The sequence below is a fragment of the Scyliorhinus torazame genome, chromosome 2, assembly GCF_047496885.1.
Source record: "Scyliorhinus torazame isolate Kashiwa2021f chromosome 2, sScyTor2.1, whole genome shotgun sequence".
NCBI lineage: Eukaryota > Metazoa > Chordata > Chondrichthyes > Carcharhiniformes > Scyliorhinidae > Scyliorhinus > Scyliorhinus torazame.
In genome coordinates, this window is record NC_092708.1 from 263,171,164 (window position 1) to 263,189,118 (window position 17,955).

General features: G+C 48.8%; 1 protein-coding gene across 1 annotated transcript in view; it reads right to left on the reverse strand.

The window, feature by feature from the left end:
- Positions 1-1,027: 1,027 nt before the first annotated feature.
- Positions 1,028-17,955, reverse strand: part of LOC140398163 (intelectin-1a-like) — a 40,008-nt gene continuing 23,080 nt past the window's right edge. Inside the window, exons 4-7 of the mRNA XM_072486504.1 lie at positions 8,413-8,571; positions 6,600-6,720; positions 1,760-1,863; positions 1,028-1,424 (exon numbers count right to left, since the gene is read on the reverse strand). Coding sequence (XP_072342605.1) covers positions 1,272-1,424; positions 1,760-1,863; positions 6,600-6,720; positions 8,413-8,571 — 537 coding nt within the window. The 3' untranslated portion in view covers positions 1,028-1,271. The remainder of the gene's footprint in view (positions 1,425-1,759; positions 1,864-6,599; positions 6,721-8,412; positions 8,572-17,955) is intronic.

The following is a 17,955-nucleotide window of genomic DNA, read 5'->3' on the forward strand; positions in this document are numbered from 1 at the left end:
AGCCAGTCTGGACGATAGATAAATCTCCCTTTTGACATCATGGTGGAGAAAGAAGGCCACATGTCTTGAGTGACTATTTTGAAATCTCTGTATTCCTTTGAGAACTGACAAACCCTCAGATTGCGGTGTTAACACCAAATGGAAAGAACTCCAGTTGCCCGGTAACCAAGACACTGGCCACCATCTCCCCAATCACTTGAAGCCGGTTTGATTTTAAAAAGTCTCTGACCAATGCCTGCCAAGCAGTCCAGAAGCAGAAAACCCATTCTGCTGCAGTGTCCTTCATTTCCAGCATTTTTGTGTGTTGCTGTCACTGACCAGGACCTCATCTGGACTGAGTTCCATGACAAAGGAATCAGCCTCTAGACTTTGACTTCCCAATTTGAATTTGAATATTCTAACCTTCTGAATTAATCATCACACGGGTTTGCTGAGAGGAAACATGACACAACCTACTTTAAAAATAATTCAAAAAACACCTCTGCTTACGGACAGGCCGGGAGAGGATAAAAAAGTCCAAAGATGTGTAGGTTAGGTTGGGTATAAGGATAGGGCAGGGGAGGGGGTCTAGGTTGGGTGCTCTTTCAGAGGGTCGGTGGACCTCAATGGGCCGAATGGCCTCCTTCTGCACCGTAGGGATTCAATGGACAAGTTTAGTTTCTCCTTCCCTTTTCTGCAACAAAAGGAAACGTTTAAATGAAATCTGGACAGGATATTTCCTGCCTGTTTTAATTACTGCCACATAAACAGGATGGCCTAAATTTTCCAGCCTTTCCCAGTGGCGGGATCTTCCTGTCCCATCAATGGCAACTGCCCCACAGCGAGTTCCCCGGCGGCAGAGTGTGCAAAACCCTGTGAACACCAGTGGGACCGGAAGATCCTGCCTCCAGCCAATGGCAGGCCGCCTCCGCCAATGGAAAATATGTCAGCCAATCTCCTGAAAATATTCCTGAGAGGCCTTGTACCAAGTGACTAAATATTATAGCCTGAATGACACAGTAATATTTGAAAACAAACTCACACGGTCAGCATTTGCAATTCCAGTTTATTGAGGAATCTGATGAAAGTCATTAAGGAATTCAGCATAAAGAAAAATGATTGTCAGAAATCCGTGGTATGATCAGTGATTAAGAATATTGCCCTTACACCAAGCATTAAATGTAAATTGGTCCCTTCATTGAATATTGGGATTATGTGAATTTCTGTTTGCTGTACGTTGCATTCAATTGTCAGTGTACTAGCAAGAGACACACATGATGATGTGGCTTGTGTTAACGGTAGAAGATCAGGACAACTGCTTCTGTCATTGCCTTAGTTGCACTCCACGATTTTCCCGTGCCGTAACCATCCCAGTCATGTGCTGCGAAATCTCCACACTGCCTTGGAGAACCCTCGGGAAAGTATCCTCCACCTCCAATACAGACCTAGACATAAATAATTTTAAATAAATTGACAGTCAAGTTCAATGGGCAAAGGCACCCAGTTACTGTACTATTGAGGCATAGGCTGAACTATGCTGATCAAGAAAGCTGCAGGCACAAACAGGAGGAGTTTATTAATCCCATTTGGTTTGGGACAGTATTTGGTTAGAAAGAGGAAAATTAGCCTGGATTGTCTCCTGGTCCTTGGATCGTGATTTTTGTTGTAAAGTTTGCATGTGGATTGTCCATAGCCTTTCCTGAATTTCTATTTGCTCACCCGTACACCCACTTGCATTCACTCCTTTATCATCCCTCACTACTGCAGTCCCCTTACTTACATGTTCCGAATTGCAGCCTTTGTATTTTACTCCAGAACACATCGCTAGTGCTGCCCTTTCCCTGTTGAACACCCTGAATTGCACAAAGCCAGGGTCAAATTCAGCTGCAATTGCACAAAAGAAAATCACAAAATTATTTAGATATAGAAATTAGGCTTCTACGGCTCTGGATATCACACTTCAATGGATTATCATTGTAAACAATTGATAATATCAACATTTGTGTACCATTTTGGATGATACATAGAATCCCTACAGTACAGAGGGAGGCCATTCAACCCATCGAGTCTGCACCGACTCTCCAAAAGAGCACCCTACCTAGCCCAATACCCTACCCTGTCTTCGTAACCCGTCCTAACCTACGCACCTTTGAGGCAATTTAGCTTGGCCAATTCACCTAACCGGCATATCTTTGGACGAGACTAGGCTAAAATTCTTTGGCCTCCCCGCGCAGGGTGTTTCTTGACAACGAGAGGCAGCCTGCCATTGGCTGGCAGTGGGATCTTCTGGTCCCGCCACTGTCAATGGGATTTCCCATTGAATACACCCTACGCTGCTGGGAAACCCATGGTGGGGGTGCACCATTGGCAGGACAGGATGATGCCACTCATCATGTCCGCTCTTATTGGATTTACACACAAACATACCAATTTGGAGCAGGAGTGGCCACTTGTTCCTCGAGCCTGCTCTGCCATTCAATAAGATTGTGGCTGATCTGATTGTAATCTAAACACCACGTTCCCACTGACCCTGATAACCTTCCTTGTTTATCAGGAATCTATCTAACAGTGTAGATGGGCTTTAGAGTGGTTTCACAGGTCGGCGCAACATGGAGGGCCGAAGGGCCTGTACTGCGCTGTAATGTTCTATGTTACTCTGCCTTAAAAATATTCAAAGACTCTGCTTCCAGTTCCATTTGAGGAAGAGAGTTCCAGAGACTGAGACTTTGGGAACTATGATTTTCGACCAGCTGCATATTTGAGCCAATGATGTGTCTTTTAACCATTTCCACACAGGGATCAGTGGGCTTAAAGGAAACTCCAGTTTACAACCAAACCGGAAAATAAAATAAAAGCAAAGTAATGTGTTTGTTGGCGATCTGAAATCATAAAAAGAAAGTGCTGGAAAAACTCAGCAGGTATGTGAACATCTGTGGAGAGAGGAACATTGGCCGCAATTTAAGGCCGTTCCCACTGGCGGGATCTTCCGGTCCTGCTGACGGTGAACCCCCGTCGCGGTTATCCCGGTGGACGGGGCGCATATAACGGGAAACGCCGTTGACAGTGGCAGCACCAGGTGATCCTGTCACCGGCCAATGGCGGGCTGCCTCTGCCAGGAAATTCACCACAGGCTGTAGCAGCGTCTGTGGAGAGGAACACGTTGTTCCCGTCTGTGACCAGAATATCTGCTTCCAAGAAGTGTCACATTGGGCTCAATGGAGGGGTGGTGGGGGGGGGGGGGGCGGGAGGGGGTTGTAACTTTGAAGGGGTGGTGATATAAGTCCAAGTTGTGATGTGATGAGGGGTGTCCCCACGCACTTATTGCCCTTTTCCGATGAGGTGGCAGAAGGTATCGATTTGGAAGGTACTGTCAAAACAGTTTGAAAGGTGCTGCAGTACATCTTGCAGATAGTGCACAGTAATGGTACTCTGATTGGGGAGAGCATTTTAGAAGGTGGATTGGCACCAATGAAATGGATGGTTTTGGTCACCATCATGTTGAACTTTTTAACTGTTATTGCAGCTACACCCAGCCAGTTAAGTGGAGAATATTCCATCACATTTCTGAGTTGTGTATTGTGACATGAAAAGAGGTGGAGAAACTATTGGTATCAAGAGGCCGGCCACTCATCAAGAAATACCGAGCCTCTGAGCAGATCTAGTAGCAGAGACATTTAGTGGCTTGTCCAGTTAAGTTTCTGGTTCGTGGTGACACCCAGGATGGTGCCATAGAACCATAGAATCCCTACAGTGCAGAAGGAGAATTCCTACAGTGCAGAAGGAGGCCATTCAGCCCATCAAGTCTGAACCGATCCTCTGAAAGAGCACCCTACCAAGGTCCACTCCCCCACCTTACCCTGTAACCCCGTAACCGCACCTAACCTGCACATATTTGGACACGAAGGGACGATTTTGCGTGGCCATTCCGCCGAACCTGCACAACTTTGGACTGTGGGAGAAAACCGGAGCACCTGGAAGAATCCACACAGACAGGGGGAGAAAGTGCGAACTCCACACAGACAGTCACCAAAGGCCATAATTAAACCCGAGTCCCTAGCGCTGTAAGGCAGCAGTGCTAACCACTGTGTCACCATGTTGCCCAATTGAACAATGTTAATGCCATTGATTATCAAGGGGAGGCAGCGATGCCTTTTTGGAGACTATCATTCATAGAATCTTGCAGAAGGAGGCCATTTGGCCCATCAAGTCCGCACCGACCCTCTGAAAGAGTACCCTACCTAGGATCAGGCCCCCAAGTTACTTCCGTAACCCAGTACCCCGCTTATGAATAGTCAATCCACCTAATGTGGTCATCTTTGGACTGTGGGAGAAGACCGGGGCACCTGGAGGGAACCACACAGACACGAGGCAAACTCCACACAGACAGACAGTCACCCGAGGCCGGAATTGAACCCTGGTCCCTGCCGCTGTGAGGCAGCAGTACCACTGTGCCACCGTGCCTCTCTTGCATGACACTTGTATGTCATGGATGTTACTTGCCACTTACAAACTCAGGTCTAGATGTGGTTCTGGTCTTGTTAGATTGCATCTGATGGTTGTTGGGTCGAGGTTACACTCCTGAGAAAATCCTGCAGTGAATCCGCTGAAGCTGACTTCATTGGCCTCCAACAACTACAGCCATTTTACTTTGTGCTATGCATGGCTAGCCAAGAAAGAGGTTTCCCCTGATCCCTATTAACCTCAGTTTTACTGGGATCCTTGACGCCAGACTTGTTAAACTTGATACAAAAAAAAATGCCCTCTGTTGGTTGGTGTCATACCTGACACAAACAAAGATGGTTGTGGTGGTTGGAGGTCAATCATCTCAGCTCTAGAACATCACTGCAGGAGTTCCTCAGAGTAATGTCCGAGACCCAACCATCTTCAGCTGCTTCATCAATTACCTGCCTTCCAACATAAGGTCAGAAGTGGGATACTCGCTGATGACTGCAGAATTTTCAACACCATTTGAGACTCCTCAGAGACTGAAGCAATCCATGTCCAAGTGCAGCAAGGCCTGGACAATTTCCAGGTTTGGGCTGACAAGTGGCAAGTAACATTCGTGCCAGGCAACAATCTAACCATCGGCTCTTGGTATTTAATGCCCATTGACATTACCATCACTGAATTTCTCACTATCAACATCCTGGGGGTTACCATTGACCAGAAACTGAACTGGATTAGCCATATAATACTGTGGCTACCAGAGCAGGTCAAATCCTGAAGCGAGTGACTCATCTGACTCCCCAAAGCCTGTCCACCATCTACATGGCACAGGTCAGGGGCATAATACAATACTGTCCACTTGCCTGGATGCGTGCAGTTCTAACAACACTCAAGAAGATTGGCACCATCTAGGACAAAGTAGACCGCATGATTGCTACTCCTTCCACAAATATTCACTCCCTCCACCACTGATGAACAGTGATAGCCATGTGTACCATCGCCAAGATGCACTGCAGGAACTCACCAAGGTTTCTTTGGCAGCACCTTCCAAAGCCATGACCACGTCCATCTGGAAGGACATGAGCAGCAGATGCCAAAGAGCACTGGAACTTCCCCTCCAAGTCACTCATCATCCTGACTTGGAAATATATCACTGCTCCTTCACTGTCGCTGGGTCACAATCTTGAAATTCCCTCCCTAACAGTCTCTGAGTCCCTACAGAAACTACAGCAGTTCCAGAAAGCAGTTCACCACCACCTTCTGAACGGCAACTAAGGATGGGTATTAAATGCTGGACTTACCAGAGACACCACACCCTGTAAATTAATTTAAAGTAATTCTTGGATACATGACTTTTTATCCCACTATCATCACGTTAGATTGGAACTGTTAATGGTACTCTGGATGTCGGCTGGCTGGCACCAGCTTCAGTATAACCTCTATGGATCTGAACGTAATTGCTTTAGCCGCACAAGCTAATATCTTATTTGATTTGTTTATTGCCGACTCACATTTTGTATATCGTGTACGGTGATATCCTTAAATGTTCCCCTTTTACCCCCATTCATAGAGTACACATGTCTCTTACCTTTTCCTCAAATATGACCTTGAACACATCCAAAGATTGTTGGAAGCAGATTCAGTATTAACTTTCAATAGGGAAATAATGTATACTTGAAAAGTTAAAAATTCCAGACCCCGGGATAAGAACAGGAGAGTAGGTGCAAGTGGATATGTTATTCTGTGGTGCAGGACACTACGTGCAACCTTGTACTTCTCCATATGGAATTGCATTTGCAATCAGTATGCCCAAAAAACAATCCTCTTAAAATCTCTTTGGCAAATTTTGTATTTGGCCAATTGAAAGACATTTATTCCAACTGTGACTTTCACATCGATTGTGTGACTGATCCTTCCCAAAAGACGTGCTGTTAGGTAATTTAGACATTCGGAATGCGCCAGAACGTGGCGACGAGGGGCTTTTCACAGTAACTTCATTGCAGTGTTAATGTAAGCCTACTTGTGGCAATAAAAGATTATTATAAAAAAGATTATTATTAGGGACAACAGAACCTAAAGGGGAAAACTCTGCTTTTTTCAAACTTTGCAACTAATCAATCATTTTAAAGACACAGCACTTTAATGCTAGAATAAAGAGAACATTTTACATTTACCATGAGTATTAGGTCCATAAAGATTTTTGGTCTTCTCCGCATTACCAAAGTCATAACTGATAAGACTTGAAGGTCCGTTATCACCTGGACATTTCCCTTTGTTGTATTCGACAGGGTATTGCTGAAATGAAGCATATTTTTCACAGCTTGAAAGACCACCTTCACAGACTTGTCTTCCTATGACCCTCCTCTTCCTGTGCCCACTTCTCTGACTTTCTCCTAACTTTGCAATTCCCCCTTACCAAGCAACATCTTCCTGCTGTAACTGTACAGGACCTCAGTGAAACCACATCCAGAGCACAGTGGGCAGTTTCGCCTCCCTTATTTGAAAAATGATATAAGTGTGTTGGGAGCTTTTCAAAGGTTCACTTGACTCGTTGCTGGGATGAAGGGCTTACCTTTTGAAGAAAGGTTGAACAGGTTAGGTCTATATCTATTGGAGTTCAGAAGAACGATTGGGGATCTTATTGAATCATATAAGATCCCAAGGGGATTGATTGGGATGATGCTGGGAGGATGTTCCTCGTGTGGAAGTGATTAAAATGAGGGGACACAGTTTAAAATTAAGGGATCTCCCTTTTAAAATGGAGATGAGGAGAATTTCTTTCTCTGAGAGTGTCATTAGTCTGTGGAATTCTCTTCCCAGGGAGCACTGGAGGCTCCATGATTAGTATATTTATCCAAGGCTATGTTGAATGGATTTTTGATGGACATGAGAATCCAGAGTTTCAGGGGGGCAGGCAAGAAAGTGGAATTGAGACCACAACCAGGTCAGCCATGACCTTATCGAATGGCGGAGTGATTTTCAGTGATTTTACATAATGTTACCCATAGGGGAAGAAGTGAGTACTCCTGTTAAAATGCTTGTGTTTTGCAGTTAAACCCATGTTCAGCTGTGTTAATCAAACAATTGTTATGGACCAGGGCTTAGAAACTATAAAGTGTATTATGAAATTCACCTGACCTACAACCTTTATGTTGCATTTGGTGAGGATGAGACTTCCCAGACACTTTAATCCAAACAAGTTTTATTCTAAGAATGTAGTTAACATATATACAGATATATATATACATATAAATACAGCAAGAATTTGTATCAATTACAAACATAAAGACAACACAACAGCTACGGTAATCTATGTATAACAATCAATGAATACCACCTTAGCTGTTCCAATTCAATAACAAAATCCAAGAAACCAAAGCCCCTTTTCAAGGTCATGGCCCAGCACACTGTATTCTAACTTGAATGGGACTGGTCCTTTTACTGAAATTCTGATCCAGGTTCAGGCAACAGATTCAAACTCCTTCCAGAAATCAACTATATCTTAAAGTTACCAAGAAAGTTAACCACACCCAATGTGCTTTTTACTGGAACATAAACTGAAAACAGAGAAAACACTTCTTTCTCCTTCTGCAGTCCAAAGCAGTCAAACTGAAACAGAAACCTAAAAAAAAAACCTCTCACCTGACAGCCACAGCCCAATGTGCTACAAGTCACATGATAAGAGACTAAACCTTTCTTAAAGGGACACTCACAGGACACTACTATAGGTTTCCACTCTTAAATACGTCAAGGAATATTTTAATAAGAGAAAACAATAATACTCTTTTAAAATGCCGAATTGCCCTTGTTCGTGGAAGACTTTTAACTTTGTGGTATTGCAAATAACATTTGTGACAATTTTGAGTTGTAGCCTGACCAACTCATGTTTGAGCCCCTTTTAGATGTAATTTCCCAATTTCATGCATGGCCAAAACCCTTCCTTTTTCAAAAGTTACAGTGAAATTGAGGCAATGCTGAAACACTCACTTTGAAAAGCTGGCACAGATTTCCCCCGTACCGTTGTAGGAAGTTGGTTTCAGTGTGATAGCGGAGGATTGCTGCATCTTTCCAGTTCCTTACGGGTGTGTCATTGGGCACGTGCCAAACAGATAGGTCTGAAGCCGTTATGTCGTAGTAACCTGGATTCTGTTTGGAAACAGTTAGCAGAGTTCAGGAGCATCAAAAGCATCAGTAACTAAGGGTGATCTCTTTCAAAGTCACACACTGCTGCAGAGTGAAGAGTTGATAATACAATCAGAGGATGGCTACAGCATAGAAAGAGGCCAATCAGCCCATCATTTTCATGCCATCTCTCTGAAAGAACACATCAGTTATCCCCCTTCCTCCACCCTCATCAGAGTCCAGTATATATTTTCTCTTCAGGTGTTTATTCAATTCTCTTCTGAAAGCCACAATTGAATCTACCTCCACCGCAGTCTCTGGCAGTGTTTTCCAGTTTATTTTTTAAACGTATTTTATTACAAACATGAATCAAAACAGGTTTCAAAGGACTTCCGGTTGCGGCGATGACCAGCTGAGTCGCACGTTTCGGCACCTCCCGTTTTAACGGACTTTTGGGCTCTTATTGGGAGCCCCAACGGAAATTTATCACGGCCAAACTCAGTGTGAGGCGATAAAGGAAGGAGTCCCCCCCGGGTGTGGATGGAAAGAAGCGATAGTAGTGGCCAGATTGCGGTGGATCCTCTGGAGCAGCGGCAGAGAAGTGAAGGGAGTAGCAAGATGGCGGCTGAGGGAGCCCAGATGGTATGGGGCCCGGAACATCAGGAGTTCCTCCGGCGATGTGTGGAGGAGCTCAAGAAGGAGGTGCTGGCGCCGATGTTGCTGGCGATTGAGGGATTGAAGGAGACGCAAAAGACCCAGGAGATGGAGCTCCGTGGAGTGAAGGCAAAGGCAGCCGAGAATGAAGACGAGATACAGGGCTTGGTGGTGAAGACGGAGATGCACGAGGCACTACATAAGAGGTGCATAGAAAGGCTGGAAGCCCTGGAAAATAGCTCGAGGAGGAAGAATTTAAGGATTTTGATTCTTCCCGAAGGGTCAGAGGGAGCGGATGTTGGGGCGTATGTGAGTACGATGCTCCATACTTTAATGGGAGCTGAGGCCCCGATGGGCCCCTGGAAGTGGAGGGTGCATACCGGGTCCTCGTGAGAAGACCGAAGGCAGGGGAAATACCGCGAGCAATAGTGGTGAGGTTCCACCGCTACAAAGATAGAGAGATGGTCCTGAGATGGGCTAAGAAGACACGGAGTAGCAGGTGGGAGAACGCGGTGATCCGCGTGTATCAAGATTGGAGTGCGGAGGTGGCAAGAAGGAGGGCGAGTTTTAATCGGGCCAAGGCGGTGCTCCACAGGAAAAAAGTGAAATTTGGAATGTTGCAGCCGGCAAGACTGTGGGTTACACACCAGGGCAAACACCACTACTTCGAGACGGCGGAGGAGGCGTGGGCATTTATTGAAGAAGAGAAGTTGGACTAGATTTGAGGAATGGATGTTTGGAAAGAAGTAGCGAGGTGGTGGCAAGGAATTGTAAAGGGGGGAGAGGGGGAGGGCTTATCTGTAAAAATGTTGGACGGGAGAATTTTTTCTCCCCCACCCCCAGAGGGGGGGGGGACATACGAAGAAATGTGGGCGCCGGTGGGGAAGGGGACAGGGAAGGGGAGAGGGAACTGCGCCATTAGGGGCGGAGCCGAGAGGGAAGCGCGGACTTTTCTCCCGCGCTACGGAAATTGTGGCGGGAAAAGTGGGCGCAGGAAGGAAGGGGGCCCCACACACAGGGAGGCCAAGGGTAAATGGGGGAAGCCGAGGTCAGCCAGAGTTTGCTGACTCCCGGAAGCAATATGGGGGGAGCAATCAAGCTAGAAGGGAATCTAGCGGGGGGGGGGGGGGGGGGGTGCGGTTAACTGGGTTGCTGCTGCTGAGGGTAAGGGAGAGCTGATATGGGATGGGATGGTCGGGACGGGAGGGCGCCGTCTGGGGGACAAACGGGTGCGTGGGACCCGGGTGAGGAGCTGGTTTAAAAAAGAAAATGGCTAGTCGACGATGGGGGGGGGGGGGGTAAAGGGCCCCCCAACCCGGTTGATAACGTGGAACGTGAGAGAGTTGAACGGGCCGATTAAGAGGGCAAGGGTACTTGCGCACCTAAAGAGGCTGAAGGCGGATGTGGTTATGCTTCAAGAGACGCACCTGAAAGTGGCGGATCAGGTCAGATTAAGGAAAGGATGGGTGGGACAGGTTTTCCACTCAGGATTAGATGCGAAAAATAGAGGGGTGGCAATACTGGTGGGGAAACGGGTACTGTTTGAGGCTAAGACCATAGTGGCGGACAGTGGGGGCAGGTACGTGATGGTGAGTGGCAGATTGCAAGGTGAGGCGGTGGTGCTGGTGAACGTATATGCCCCGAACTGGGATGACGCGGATTTTATGAAGCGTATGTTGGGGCGCATCCCGAACCTAGAGATGGGAAATTTGGTATTGGGGGGGGGGACTTCAACACAGTGCTGGACCCAGGGCTGGACCGGTCCAGATCTAGGACCGGGAGGAGGCCGGCAGCGGCCAAGGTGCTTAAGGGGTTTATGGAGCAGATGGGAGGAGTAGATCCCTGGAGATTTGCTAGACCGAGGAGCAAGGAGTTTTCCTTCTTCTCCCACGTCCATAAAGTATACTCCCGGATAGACCTTTTTGTCCTGGGAAGGGCGCTGATTCCGAAAGTGGCAGGAACGGAATATTCGGCTATAGCCGTTTCAGATCACGCCCCACACTGGGTGGATCTGGATCTAGGAGAGGAGAAGGAGCAGCGCCCACTTTGGAGATTAGATATGGGACTGTTGGCAGATGAGGGGGTATGTGGAAGGGTGAGGGGATGTATTGAAAGGTACCTAGAGGTCAACGATGATGGAGAGGTCCAGGTGGGAGTAGTATGGGAGGCGCTGAAAGAGACCACAAGGGGAAAGAAGAGGGTAAAGAAAGGGAGAGACTGATCGGGGAGATTCTGAGGGTGGATAGGCAATATGCGGAGGCCCCGGATGAAGGGTTATACAGGGAAAGACGGAGACTACAGACGGAGTTTGACCTGCTGACCACGGGTAAGGTGGAGACGCAGTGGAGGAAGGCACAGGGAATACAATACGAGTATGGGGAAAAGGCGAGTCGACTGCTGGCCCAACAACTTAGGAAGAGGGGGGCGGCGAGAGAGATCGGAGGAATTAGGGACGGGGAGGGAAGGATGAAACAGAGAGCGGAGAGGGTGAACGGGGTGTTTAAGTCATTCTTTGAGAGGCTGTATAAGTCCCAACCCCCAGAGGGGAAAGAGGGAATGATGCACTTTTGGACCAGTTAAGGGTTGAGGAGCAGGAGGTGACAGGTCTGGGAGCTCAGATTGAGGTGGAGGAGGTGGTAAAGGGAATCGGGAACATAGAGGCAGGAAAGGCCCCGGGACCAGATGGGTTCCCGGTGGAATTTTACAGGAAATATGTGGACCTACTGGCCCCACTCCTGGCGAGAACCTTCAATGAGGCTAAGGAAAGGGGGACACTACCCCCGACGATGTCGGAGGCGACGATATCGTTGATCCTGAAACGAGACAAAGACCCGCTGCAGTGCGGGTCATACAGGCCCATCTCCCTCCTAAATGTAGACGCCAAGTTACTGGCCAAGGTGATGGCGACTAGGATAGAGGACTGTGTCCCAGGGGTGGTACATGATGACCAGACAGGGTTTGTTAAAGGGAGGCAATTGAATGCCAACATACGAAGGTTGCTGGGGGTAATGACGATGCCCCCACCGGAGGGGGAGGCAGAGATAGTGGTGGCAATGGATGCAGAGAAGGCATTCGATAGAGTGGAGTGGGACTACCTGTGGGAGGTACTGAAGAGATTTGGATTTGGAGAGGGGTTCATCAGATGGGTTCAGCTCCTGTACAGGGCCCCTGTGGCAAGCGCGGTTACAACAGGCAACGATCCGACTATTTCCGATTACATAGGGGCACAAGACAGGGGTGTCCCTTGTCCCCGTTACTGTTCGCGTTGGCAATCGAGCCATTGGCCATAGCGCTGAGGGGCTCTAGGAAGTGGAGAGGGGTGCTTAGAGGAGTAGAGGAACATCGGGTGTCATTATATGCGGATGATCTGCTGCTATATGTGGCGGACCCAGTGGAGGGGATGCCTGAGATAATGCAGACACTCAGGGAGTTTGGAGAGTTCTCGGGATACAAATTGAACATGGGAAAGAGTGAACTATTTGTGATGCACCCCGGGGAACAGGGCAGGGGAATAGACGATCTGCCGCTGAGGAGAGTAGCAAGGGACTTTCGATATCTAGGGATCCAGGTGGCTAGGAACTGGGGAACCTTGCATAAACTTAACTTGACACGATAGGTAGAGCAGATGGAGGAGGACTTTAAAAGATGGGACATGGTGCCCCTGTCATTGGCGGGTAGGGTACAGGCGGTCAAAATGGTGGTCCTCCCGAGGTTTCTTTTTGTGTTTCAGTGCCTCCCCATACTGATTACAAAGGCCTTCTTCATGAAAGTGGATAGGAGTATTATGAGCTTTGTGTGGGCAGGAAAGACCCCAAGGGTAAAGAGGGGGTTCCTGCAGCATAAGAGGGACAGAGGGGGATTGGCACTGCCGAGCCTGAGTGATTACTATTGGGCCGCCAACGTGTCTATGATATGTAAGTGGATGAGGGAAGAAGAAGGAGCGGCGTGGAAAAGGCTGGAGATGGCGTCCTGTAGGGGAACTAGTTTAAAAGCACTGGCGACGGCGCCGTTACCATTTTCCCCGAAAAAATACACCACAAACCCAGTGGTGGTGGCGACTTTGAAGATTTGGGGGCAGTGGAGACGACATAGGGGGGTGACGGGTGCCTCGGTGTGGTCCCCGATAAGGAACAACCACAGGTTCGTCCCGGGAAGGATAGATGGGGGATTCCAATCTTGGCAACGAGCAGGAATTGTGAAATTGAAGGACTTGTTCTTGGACGGGACGTTCGCAAGTCTGGGAGCACTGGTAGAAAAATACGAGTTGCCACCTGGGAAAGCCTTTCGATATATGCAAGTGAGGGCACTTGCTAGGCAACAGGTGAGGGAATTTCCGCAGCTCCCGGCGCAGGGGATCCAGGACAGAGTGATCTCGGGGGCATGGGTTGGTGATGGTAAAGTGTCCGAAAAATACAGGGAAATGAGAGACGAGGGGGAGACGATGGTAGAGGAGCTAAAGGGTAATTGGGAGGAGGAGCTGGGGGAAGAGATTGAGGAGGGGCTGTGGGCAGATGCCCTAAGTAGGGTAAATTCCTCGTCCTCGTGTGCCAGGCTCAGCCTGATCCAATTCAAGGTTCTACACAGGGCGCATATGACGGGAGCAAGGCTGAGTAGATTTTTTGGAGTGGAGGATAGGTGCGGGAGGTGCGCGGGAAACCCGGCGAACCACACCCACATGTTTTGGTCATGTCCGGTATTGCATGGGTTCTGGGTGGGCGTGGCAAGAGTGATCTCAAAGGTGGTGGGGGTCCGGGTCGAACCAAGCTGGGGGTTGGCTATATTTGGGGTTGCAGAAGAGCCGGGAGTGCAGGAGGCGAGAGAGGCCGATGTTTTGGCCTTTTCGTCCCTAGTAGCCCGGCGAAGGATTCTACTAATGTGGAAAGAAGCTAAACCCCCGGGCGTGGAGGCCTGGATAAACGACATGGCTGGGTTTATAAAATTGGAGCAAATAAAGTACGCACTAAGAGGTTCGGCTCAGGGGTTCACCAGGCGGTGGCAACCGTTCCTTGACTATCTCGCAGAGCAATAAGGGAAAACAGGAAAGACAGCAGCAGCAACCCGGGGGGGGGGGGGGGGGGGGGGGGGCGGGGGTGGAGGGGAGGGTACATGTGGGTCCTTGGGGTTTTTTTTTGTTCTTTTCCATGCTAGTTGTTTATAATTATATTTATTTTTTCAATGTTACTATTTCTTTTTCTGTACTTGTTGTTAGTTAATATATTGTTTAAATAACGGTCAATGTACATTTTGTTACAAAGTTGTAAAAATGGAAAATTCTTTTTGATCGAAAAACTTTCATAAAATATATTATTAAAAAAAACAGGTTTCAACACATAACAACACCCCGGGAAATAAATTTGTTCCTCTTTTTCACCACTCCCCCCCCCCCCCCAGCGACGAAACAGCTCCTCAAACACGGTTGTGTTTCAGTTTCTAACCACTTGCTGTGGAAAGAGCTTTTCCTCATATTGTTTCTGTTGCCAATCACCTCAAATTGTTGTTCTCTGGTCCTCAATCCTTGTGCCCAAAGGGACAGTTTCTCCCTATCTACTCTGTCCAGAGGCCTCATGATTTTCAACAGCTTTATTAAATCTCCTTACAACCTTCTCTGCTCCAACGAGAACAACCCTTCCTTGCTGTGGACATCCACAGGATGTTGGACACCATTGAGGAGAGGAGGGACACCCTTTTCTCCAGAGTGGGGTGGTGACAATAGCTGGGTGTTGTGAATAAAGCCTGGGATGAGGTGGCAGATACAGTGAGTGTAGGCAGGCTGATCAAGAGGAACAGCATACACTGCAGGAAGAAGATGAAGAACGTCCTTCAAGCAGCTCGGGTAAGACACTACCTGTGTGATCCCGGCATTACTCCCGTCCTTGACCCCTGACATCTACCCCCAAACCCTTATAACCCAGCAACATTCCACCTACCAGCATGTCCCTCAGAACCCTCCCCCCAGGAACCCCCAACACATGCCCTGCCCTCCTTGGCCAGGCACCTTGCTCCCATATACCACCAGCTAGAACCCCCCCCCCCGATAAAACTGGTGTGCTGACATCTCACTATGTTCTTTCTGTGTCCCCAAGGATAAAGTGGGGCATAATTAAAGGGAGTGACAGAAGACGGGAGACGGCATGCCCGACATACGGGTCCACACAGGCAATGGAACGTGCTGGGGAGACGGAGAAGAAAGCTGTGGCTGATATGGAGTTCGGAATGCACCGAAGAAGTGAAAGTCAGTTTCATCTCTCACAGCCCGGTCCTCCCAACAGCAGACCCCATGTCAGACTATCACCTTGGTGGGAAATGTCAGCAGTTAGGCTCCTGGGTCACCCCTTGGTCAGCACCACACACACATGCTGCGGAACATCAGGTGGATGTAGAGACATCTGAGGGAACATCTGGTTGGAGGGCTGCCCAATTGCAGGGAACAGCTGCCCCGAATACAGATGTTGTGCTTCTGGAAGAGGTTATCCCATCGGTGGTGCAGATGTAGATTCAGAGCCAGAATTTACAGGACGGGGTGTCAGCTATATTCCAGTGCCTGAAAGTACAACTGGAGGAGTCCAATCGCCTTCAGGCACAGGAGATGTTGCAGACAATGCATGGCACCCAGGCCAACACTGAAAGGGGCAAGAAATCAGAGCCTTGTGTCAGGACGTCCAAGGCTTAGGATTGTGCTGTCCATGGCTGAGGCGCAGGACCGGAGGACCCAGTCACGGTGTACATGTCCCAGGCCCAGTTGGACATTGTGGCGCACCAGAGCTTGGCCCACTCACACAAGGTCATGGCTGAGGGTATCGAGAACATTTTATGGGTGCAGACTGACCTTAACCAGTCACAGAGGGATATGCCCGAGTCAATGAGGGACATGTCTCACCCGCTGAGGGGCATATCCCAGTCACAGAGCACCATGGCTGAGGGCATCGACACCATGGTTCAGATGAGAGTGGCACTCATCAGATTGGCAGTGCCAGATGATGCTGAGGCTTCTGGAGCTCACTACGGCTGTCCCTCTGCCCCATGGAGCAGCACGGAGTCCAGCAAGAATCCCGAGGGAGGAGGAAGTGATGGGGCCCATCAGGACGCCTCTTGCAGGGGAGGCATTGGAACACTGCAGCTCTTCTGAATCCCACCTACGTGACCCTGGTACGTCTGATGGGCAGCAGGCAGAACAGGGCGACATGTTGTCACCTGTGACAGCCAAAAGTAAACCAGGTCTACCCAGGCCCAGGCCCTCCAAAGGACAGCCACCAAGGGCACCACAGGACGGAGGGTGAGACTAGCAGCTGGCCAACCCCACTCCTGATGTGCAATTTGGGGAACATCTTGAATGAGCGGGAGAGCACGGAAGAGCAAGAAGATAGATGACACTTAAGTTGCACGGATGAAGTTGAACATAGTGAGTCGGGGGAAGGTCACCAAATCTGTAAAAAGCCCCATTAAACGCTTTTCCACCACCAGTCCGACCTGCCTCTCACTGTTGTTCCAGGGGTGGGAAGGTTGGGCTGGAGGTGGGTCTTGGGTTCTGACGATTGTGGATGGGAGGGGGTTCAGCTCACTTTGGACCCATGGACGTCCCACAGGCATCCACCCTCACCAAGAAGTGACAGGCCATGGGTGTGTGAGACTGCCTGATATGACAGCATCCCCAGTCTATGAGCCCAGCCCTTGCCCAATCTCGCCACCCCCCTCACCCCCAAAATAATGTGGCCCATGAGAAGGTGTCCCCACTGCACAACTAGGCATCATCCAGGCGGATAGGGGTATGTTAGCTAAAAGACAGGAGTCAGACTTTGTCAGACAATAAGGAGCATCAGAGGTCATCTCACAGTGAGTCATCTGCATCCTCCACCCCACAGACTAGAGCTGCTGATACTGTCAACCCAGGCCCAGTATCCTGTTGTGATGCTGAGATGACCCTTGGGGGAGGAATGGGAGCTGTGCTCATGCAAAGAGGTGAAAGGCTCAGGGAAAGGTGGGGTGAAAGGCTAAAGGGCAATTGGGGTGAAAGGCTAAGGGGCAGTTGGGGTGAAAGGCTAAGGGGCAGGTAGGGGGAAGGTGAGCTATGAGACAGAAGGGACTGAGAGTGGTGGGGGTTGAATGGTGAAGGTAGCCATTGAAAAAGGGACTTGCCTCGTGGCACCCCCTCAAAGTCCATGGCACCAGAGTCCAGTTTGTAAATACTTGCTCCAATTCACTCCCGTGTGACTCCCAGCTGGGAGCAACATATTAGGGGGGGGCGGGGCTGGAGATCCCGGGGGTTCGGTTGGGGGTTTGTGGGGGCTGGAGATTTGTGCTTCCGACCCATTAATCACAATCAAATGCATGCAAAGGATCTGTTTGTAATGTTCCCGCCAATGCCGGATGGGATCCCGCTATGACCGGCGGGGTGGAATCGGAGATATCCGGCTGGCACCGATCCCATTTTTGGACCGACACAGGATTCTCCGCCCAATCAGCATTCCCGATCTTAGCAGCAGGGAACGCAGAATCCCGGTCATTGCTTCAGTCAGTGATCGGTACTTACATTTCTGTATCGTCTTTGTTAATTCACTTCCCTTAATCTTTCATTTACTTTGTATTTACCTTTCCACTTTGTGGACCTTTATGTCCACATTAAAAACCATCTGCCCTCTCTTAGTCCATCTATTTAATTATCAATTTCACTTGGACAGGCTCTCGGTCATATTTGTTCAATGTCATCAGGAAATTACTGAGATGACTTTCCCCCTTCAACTTGTTAGGAGCGTGAAC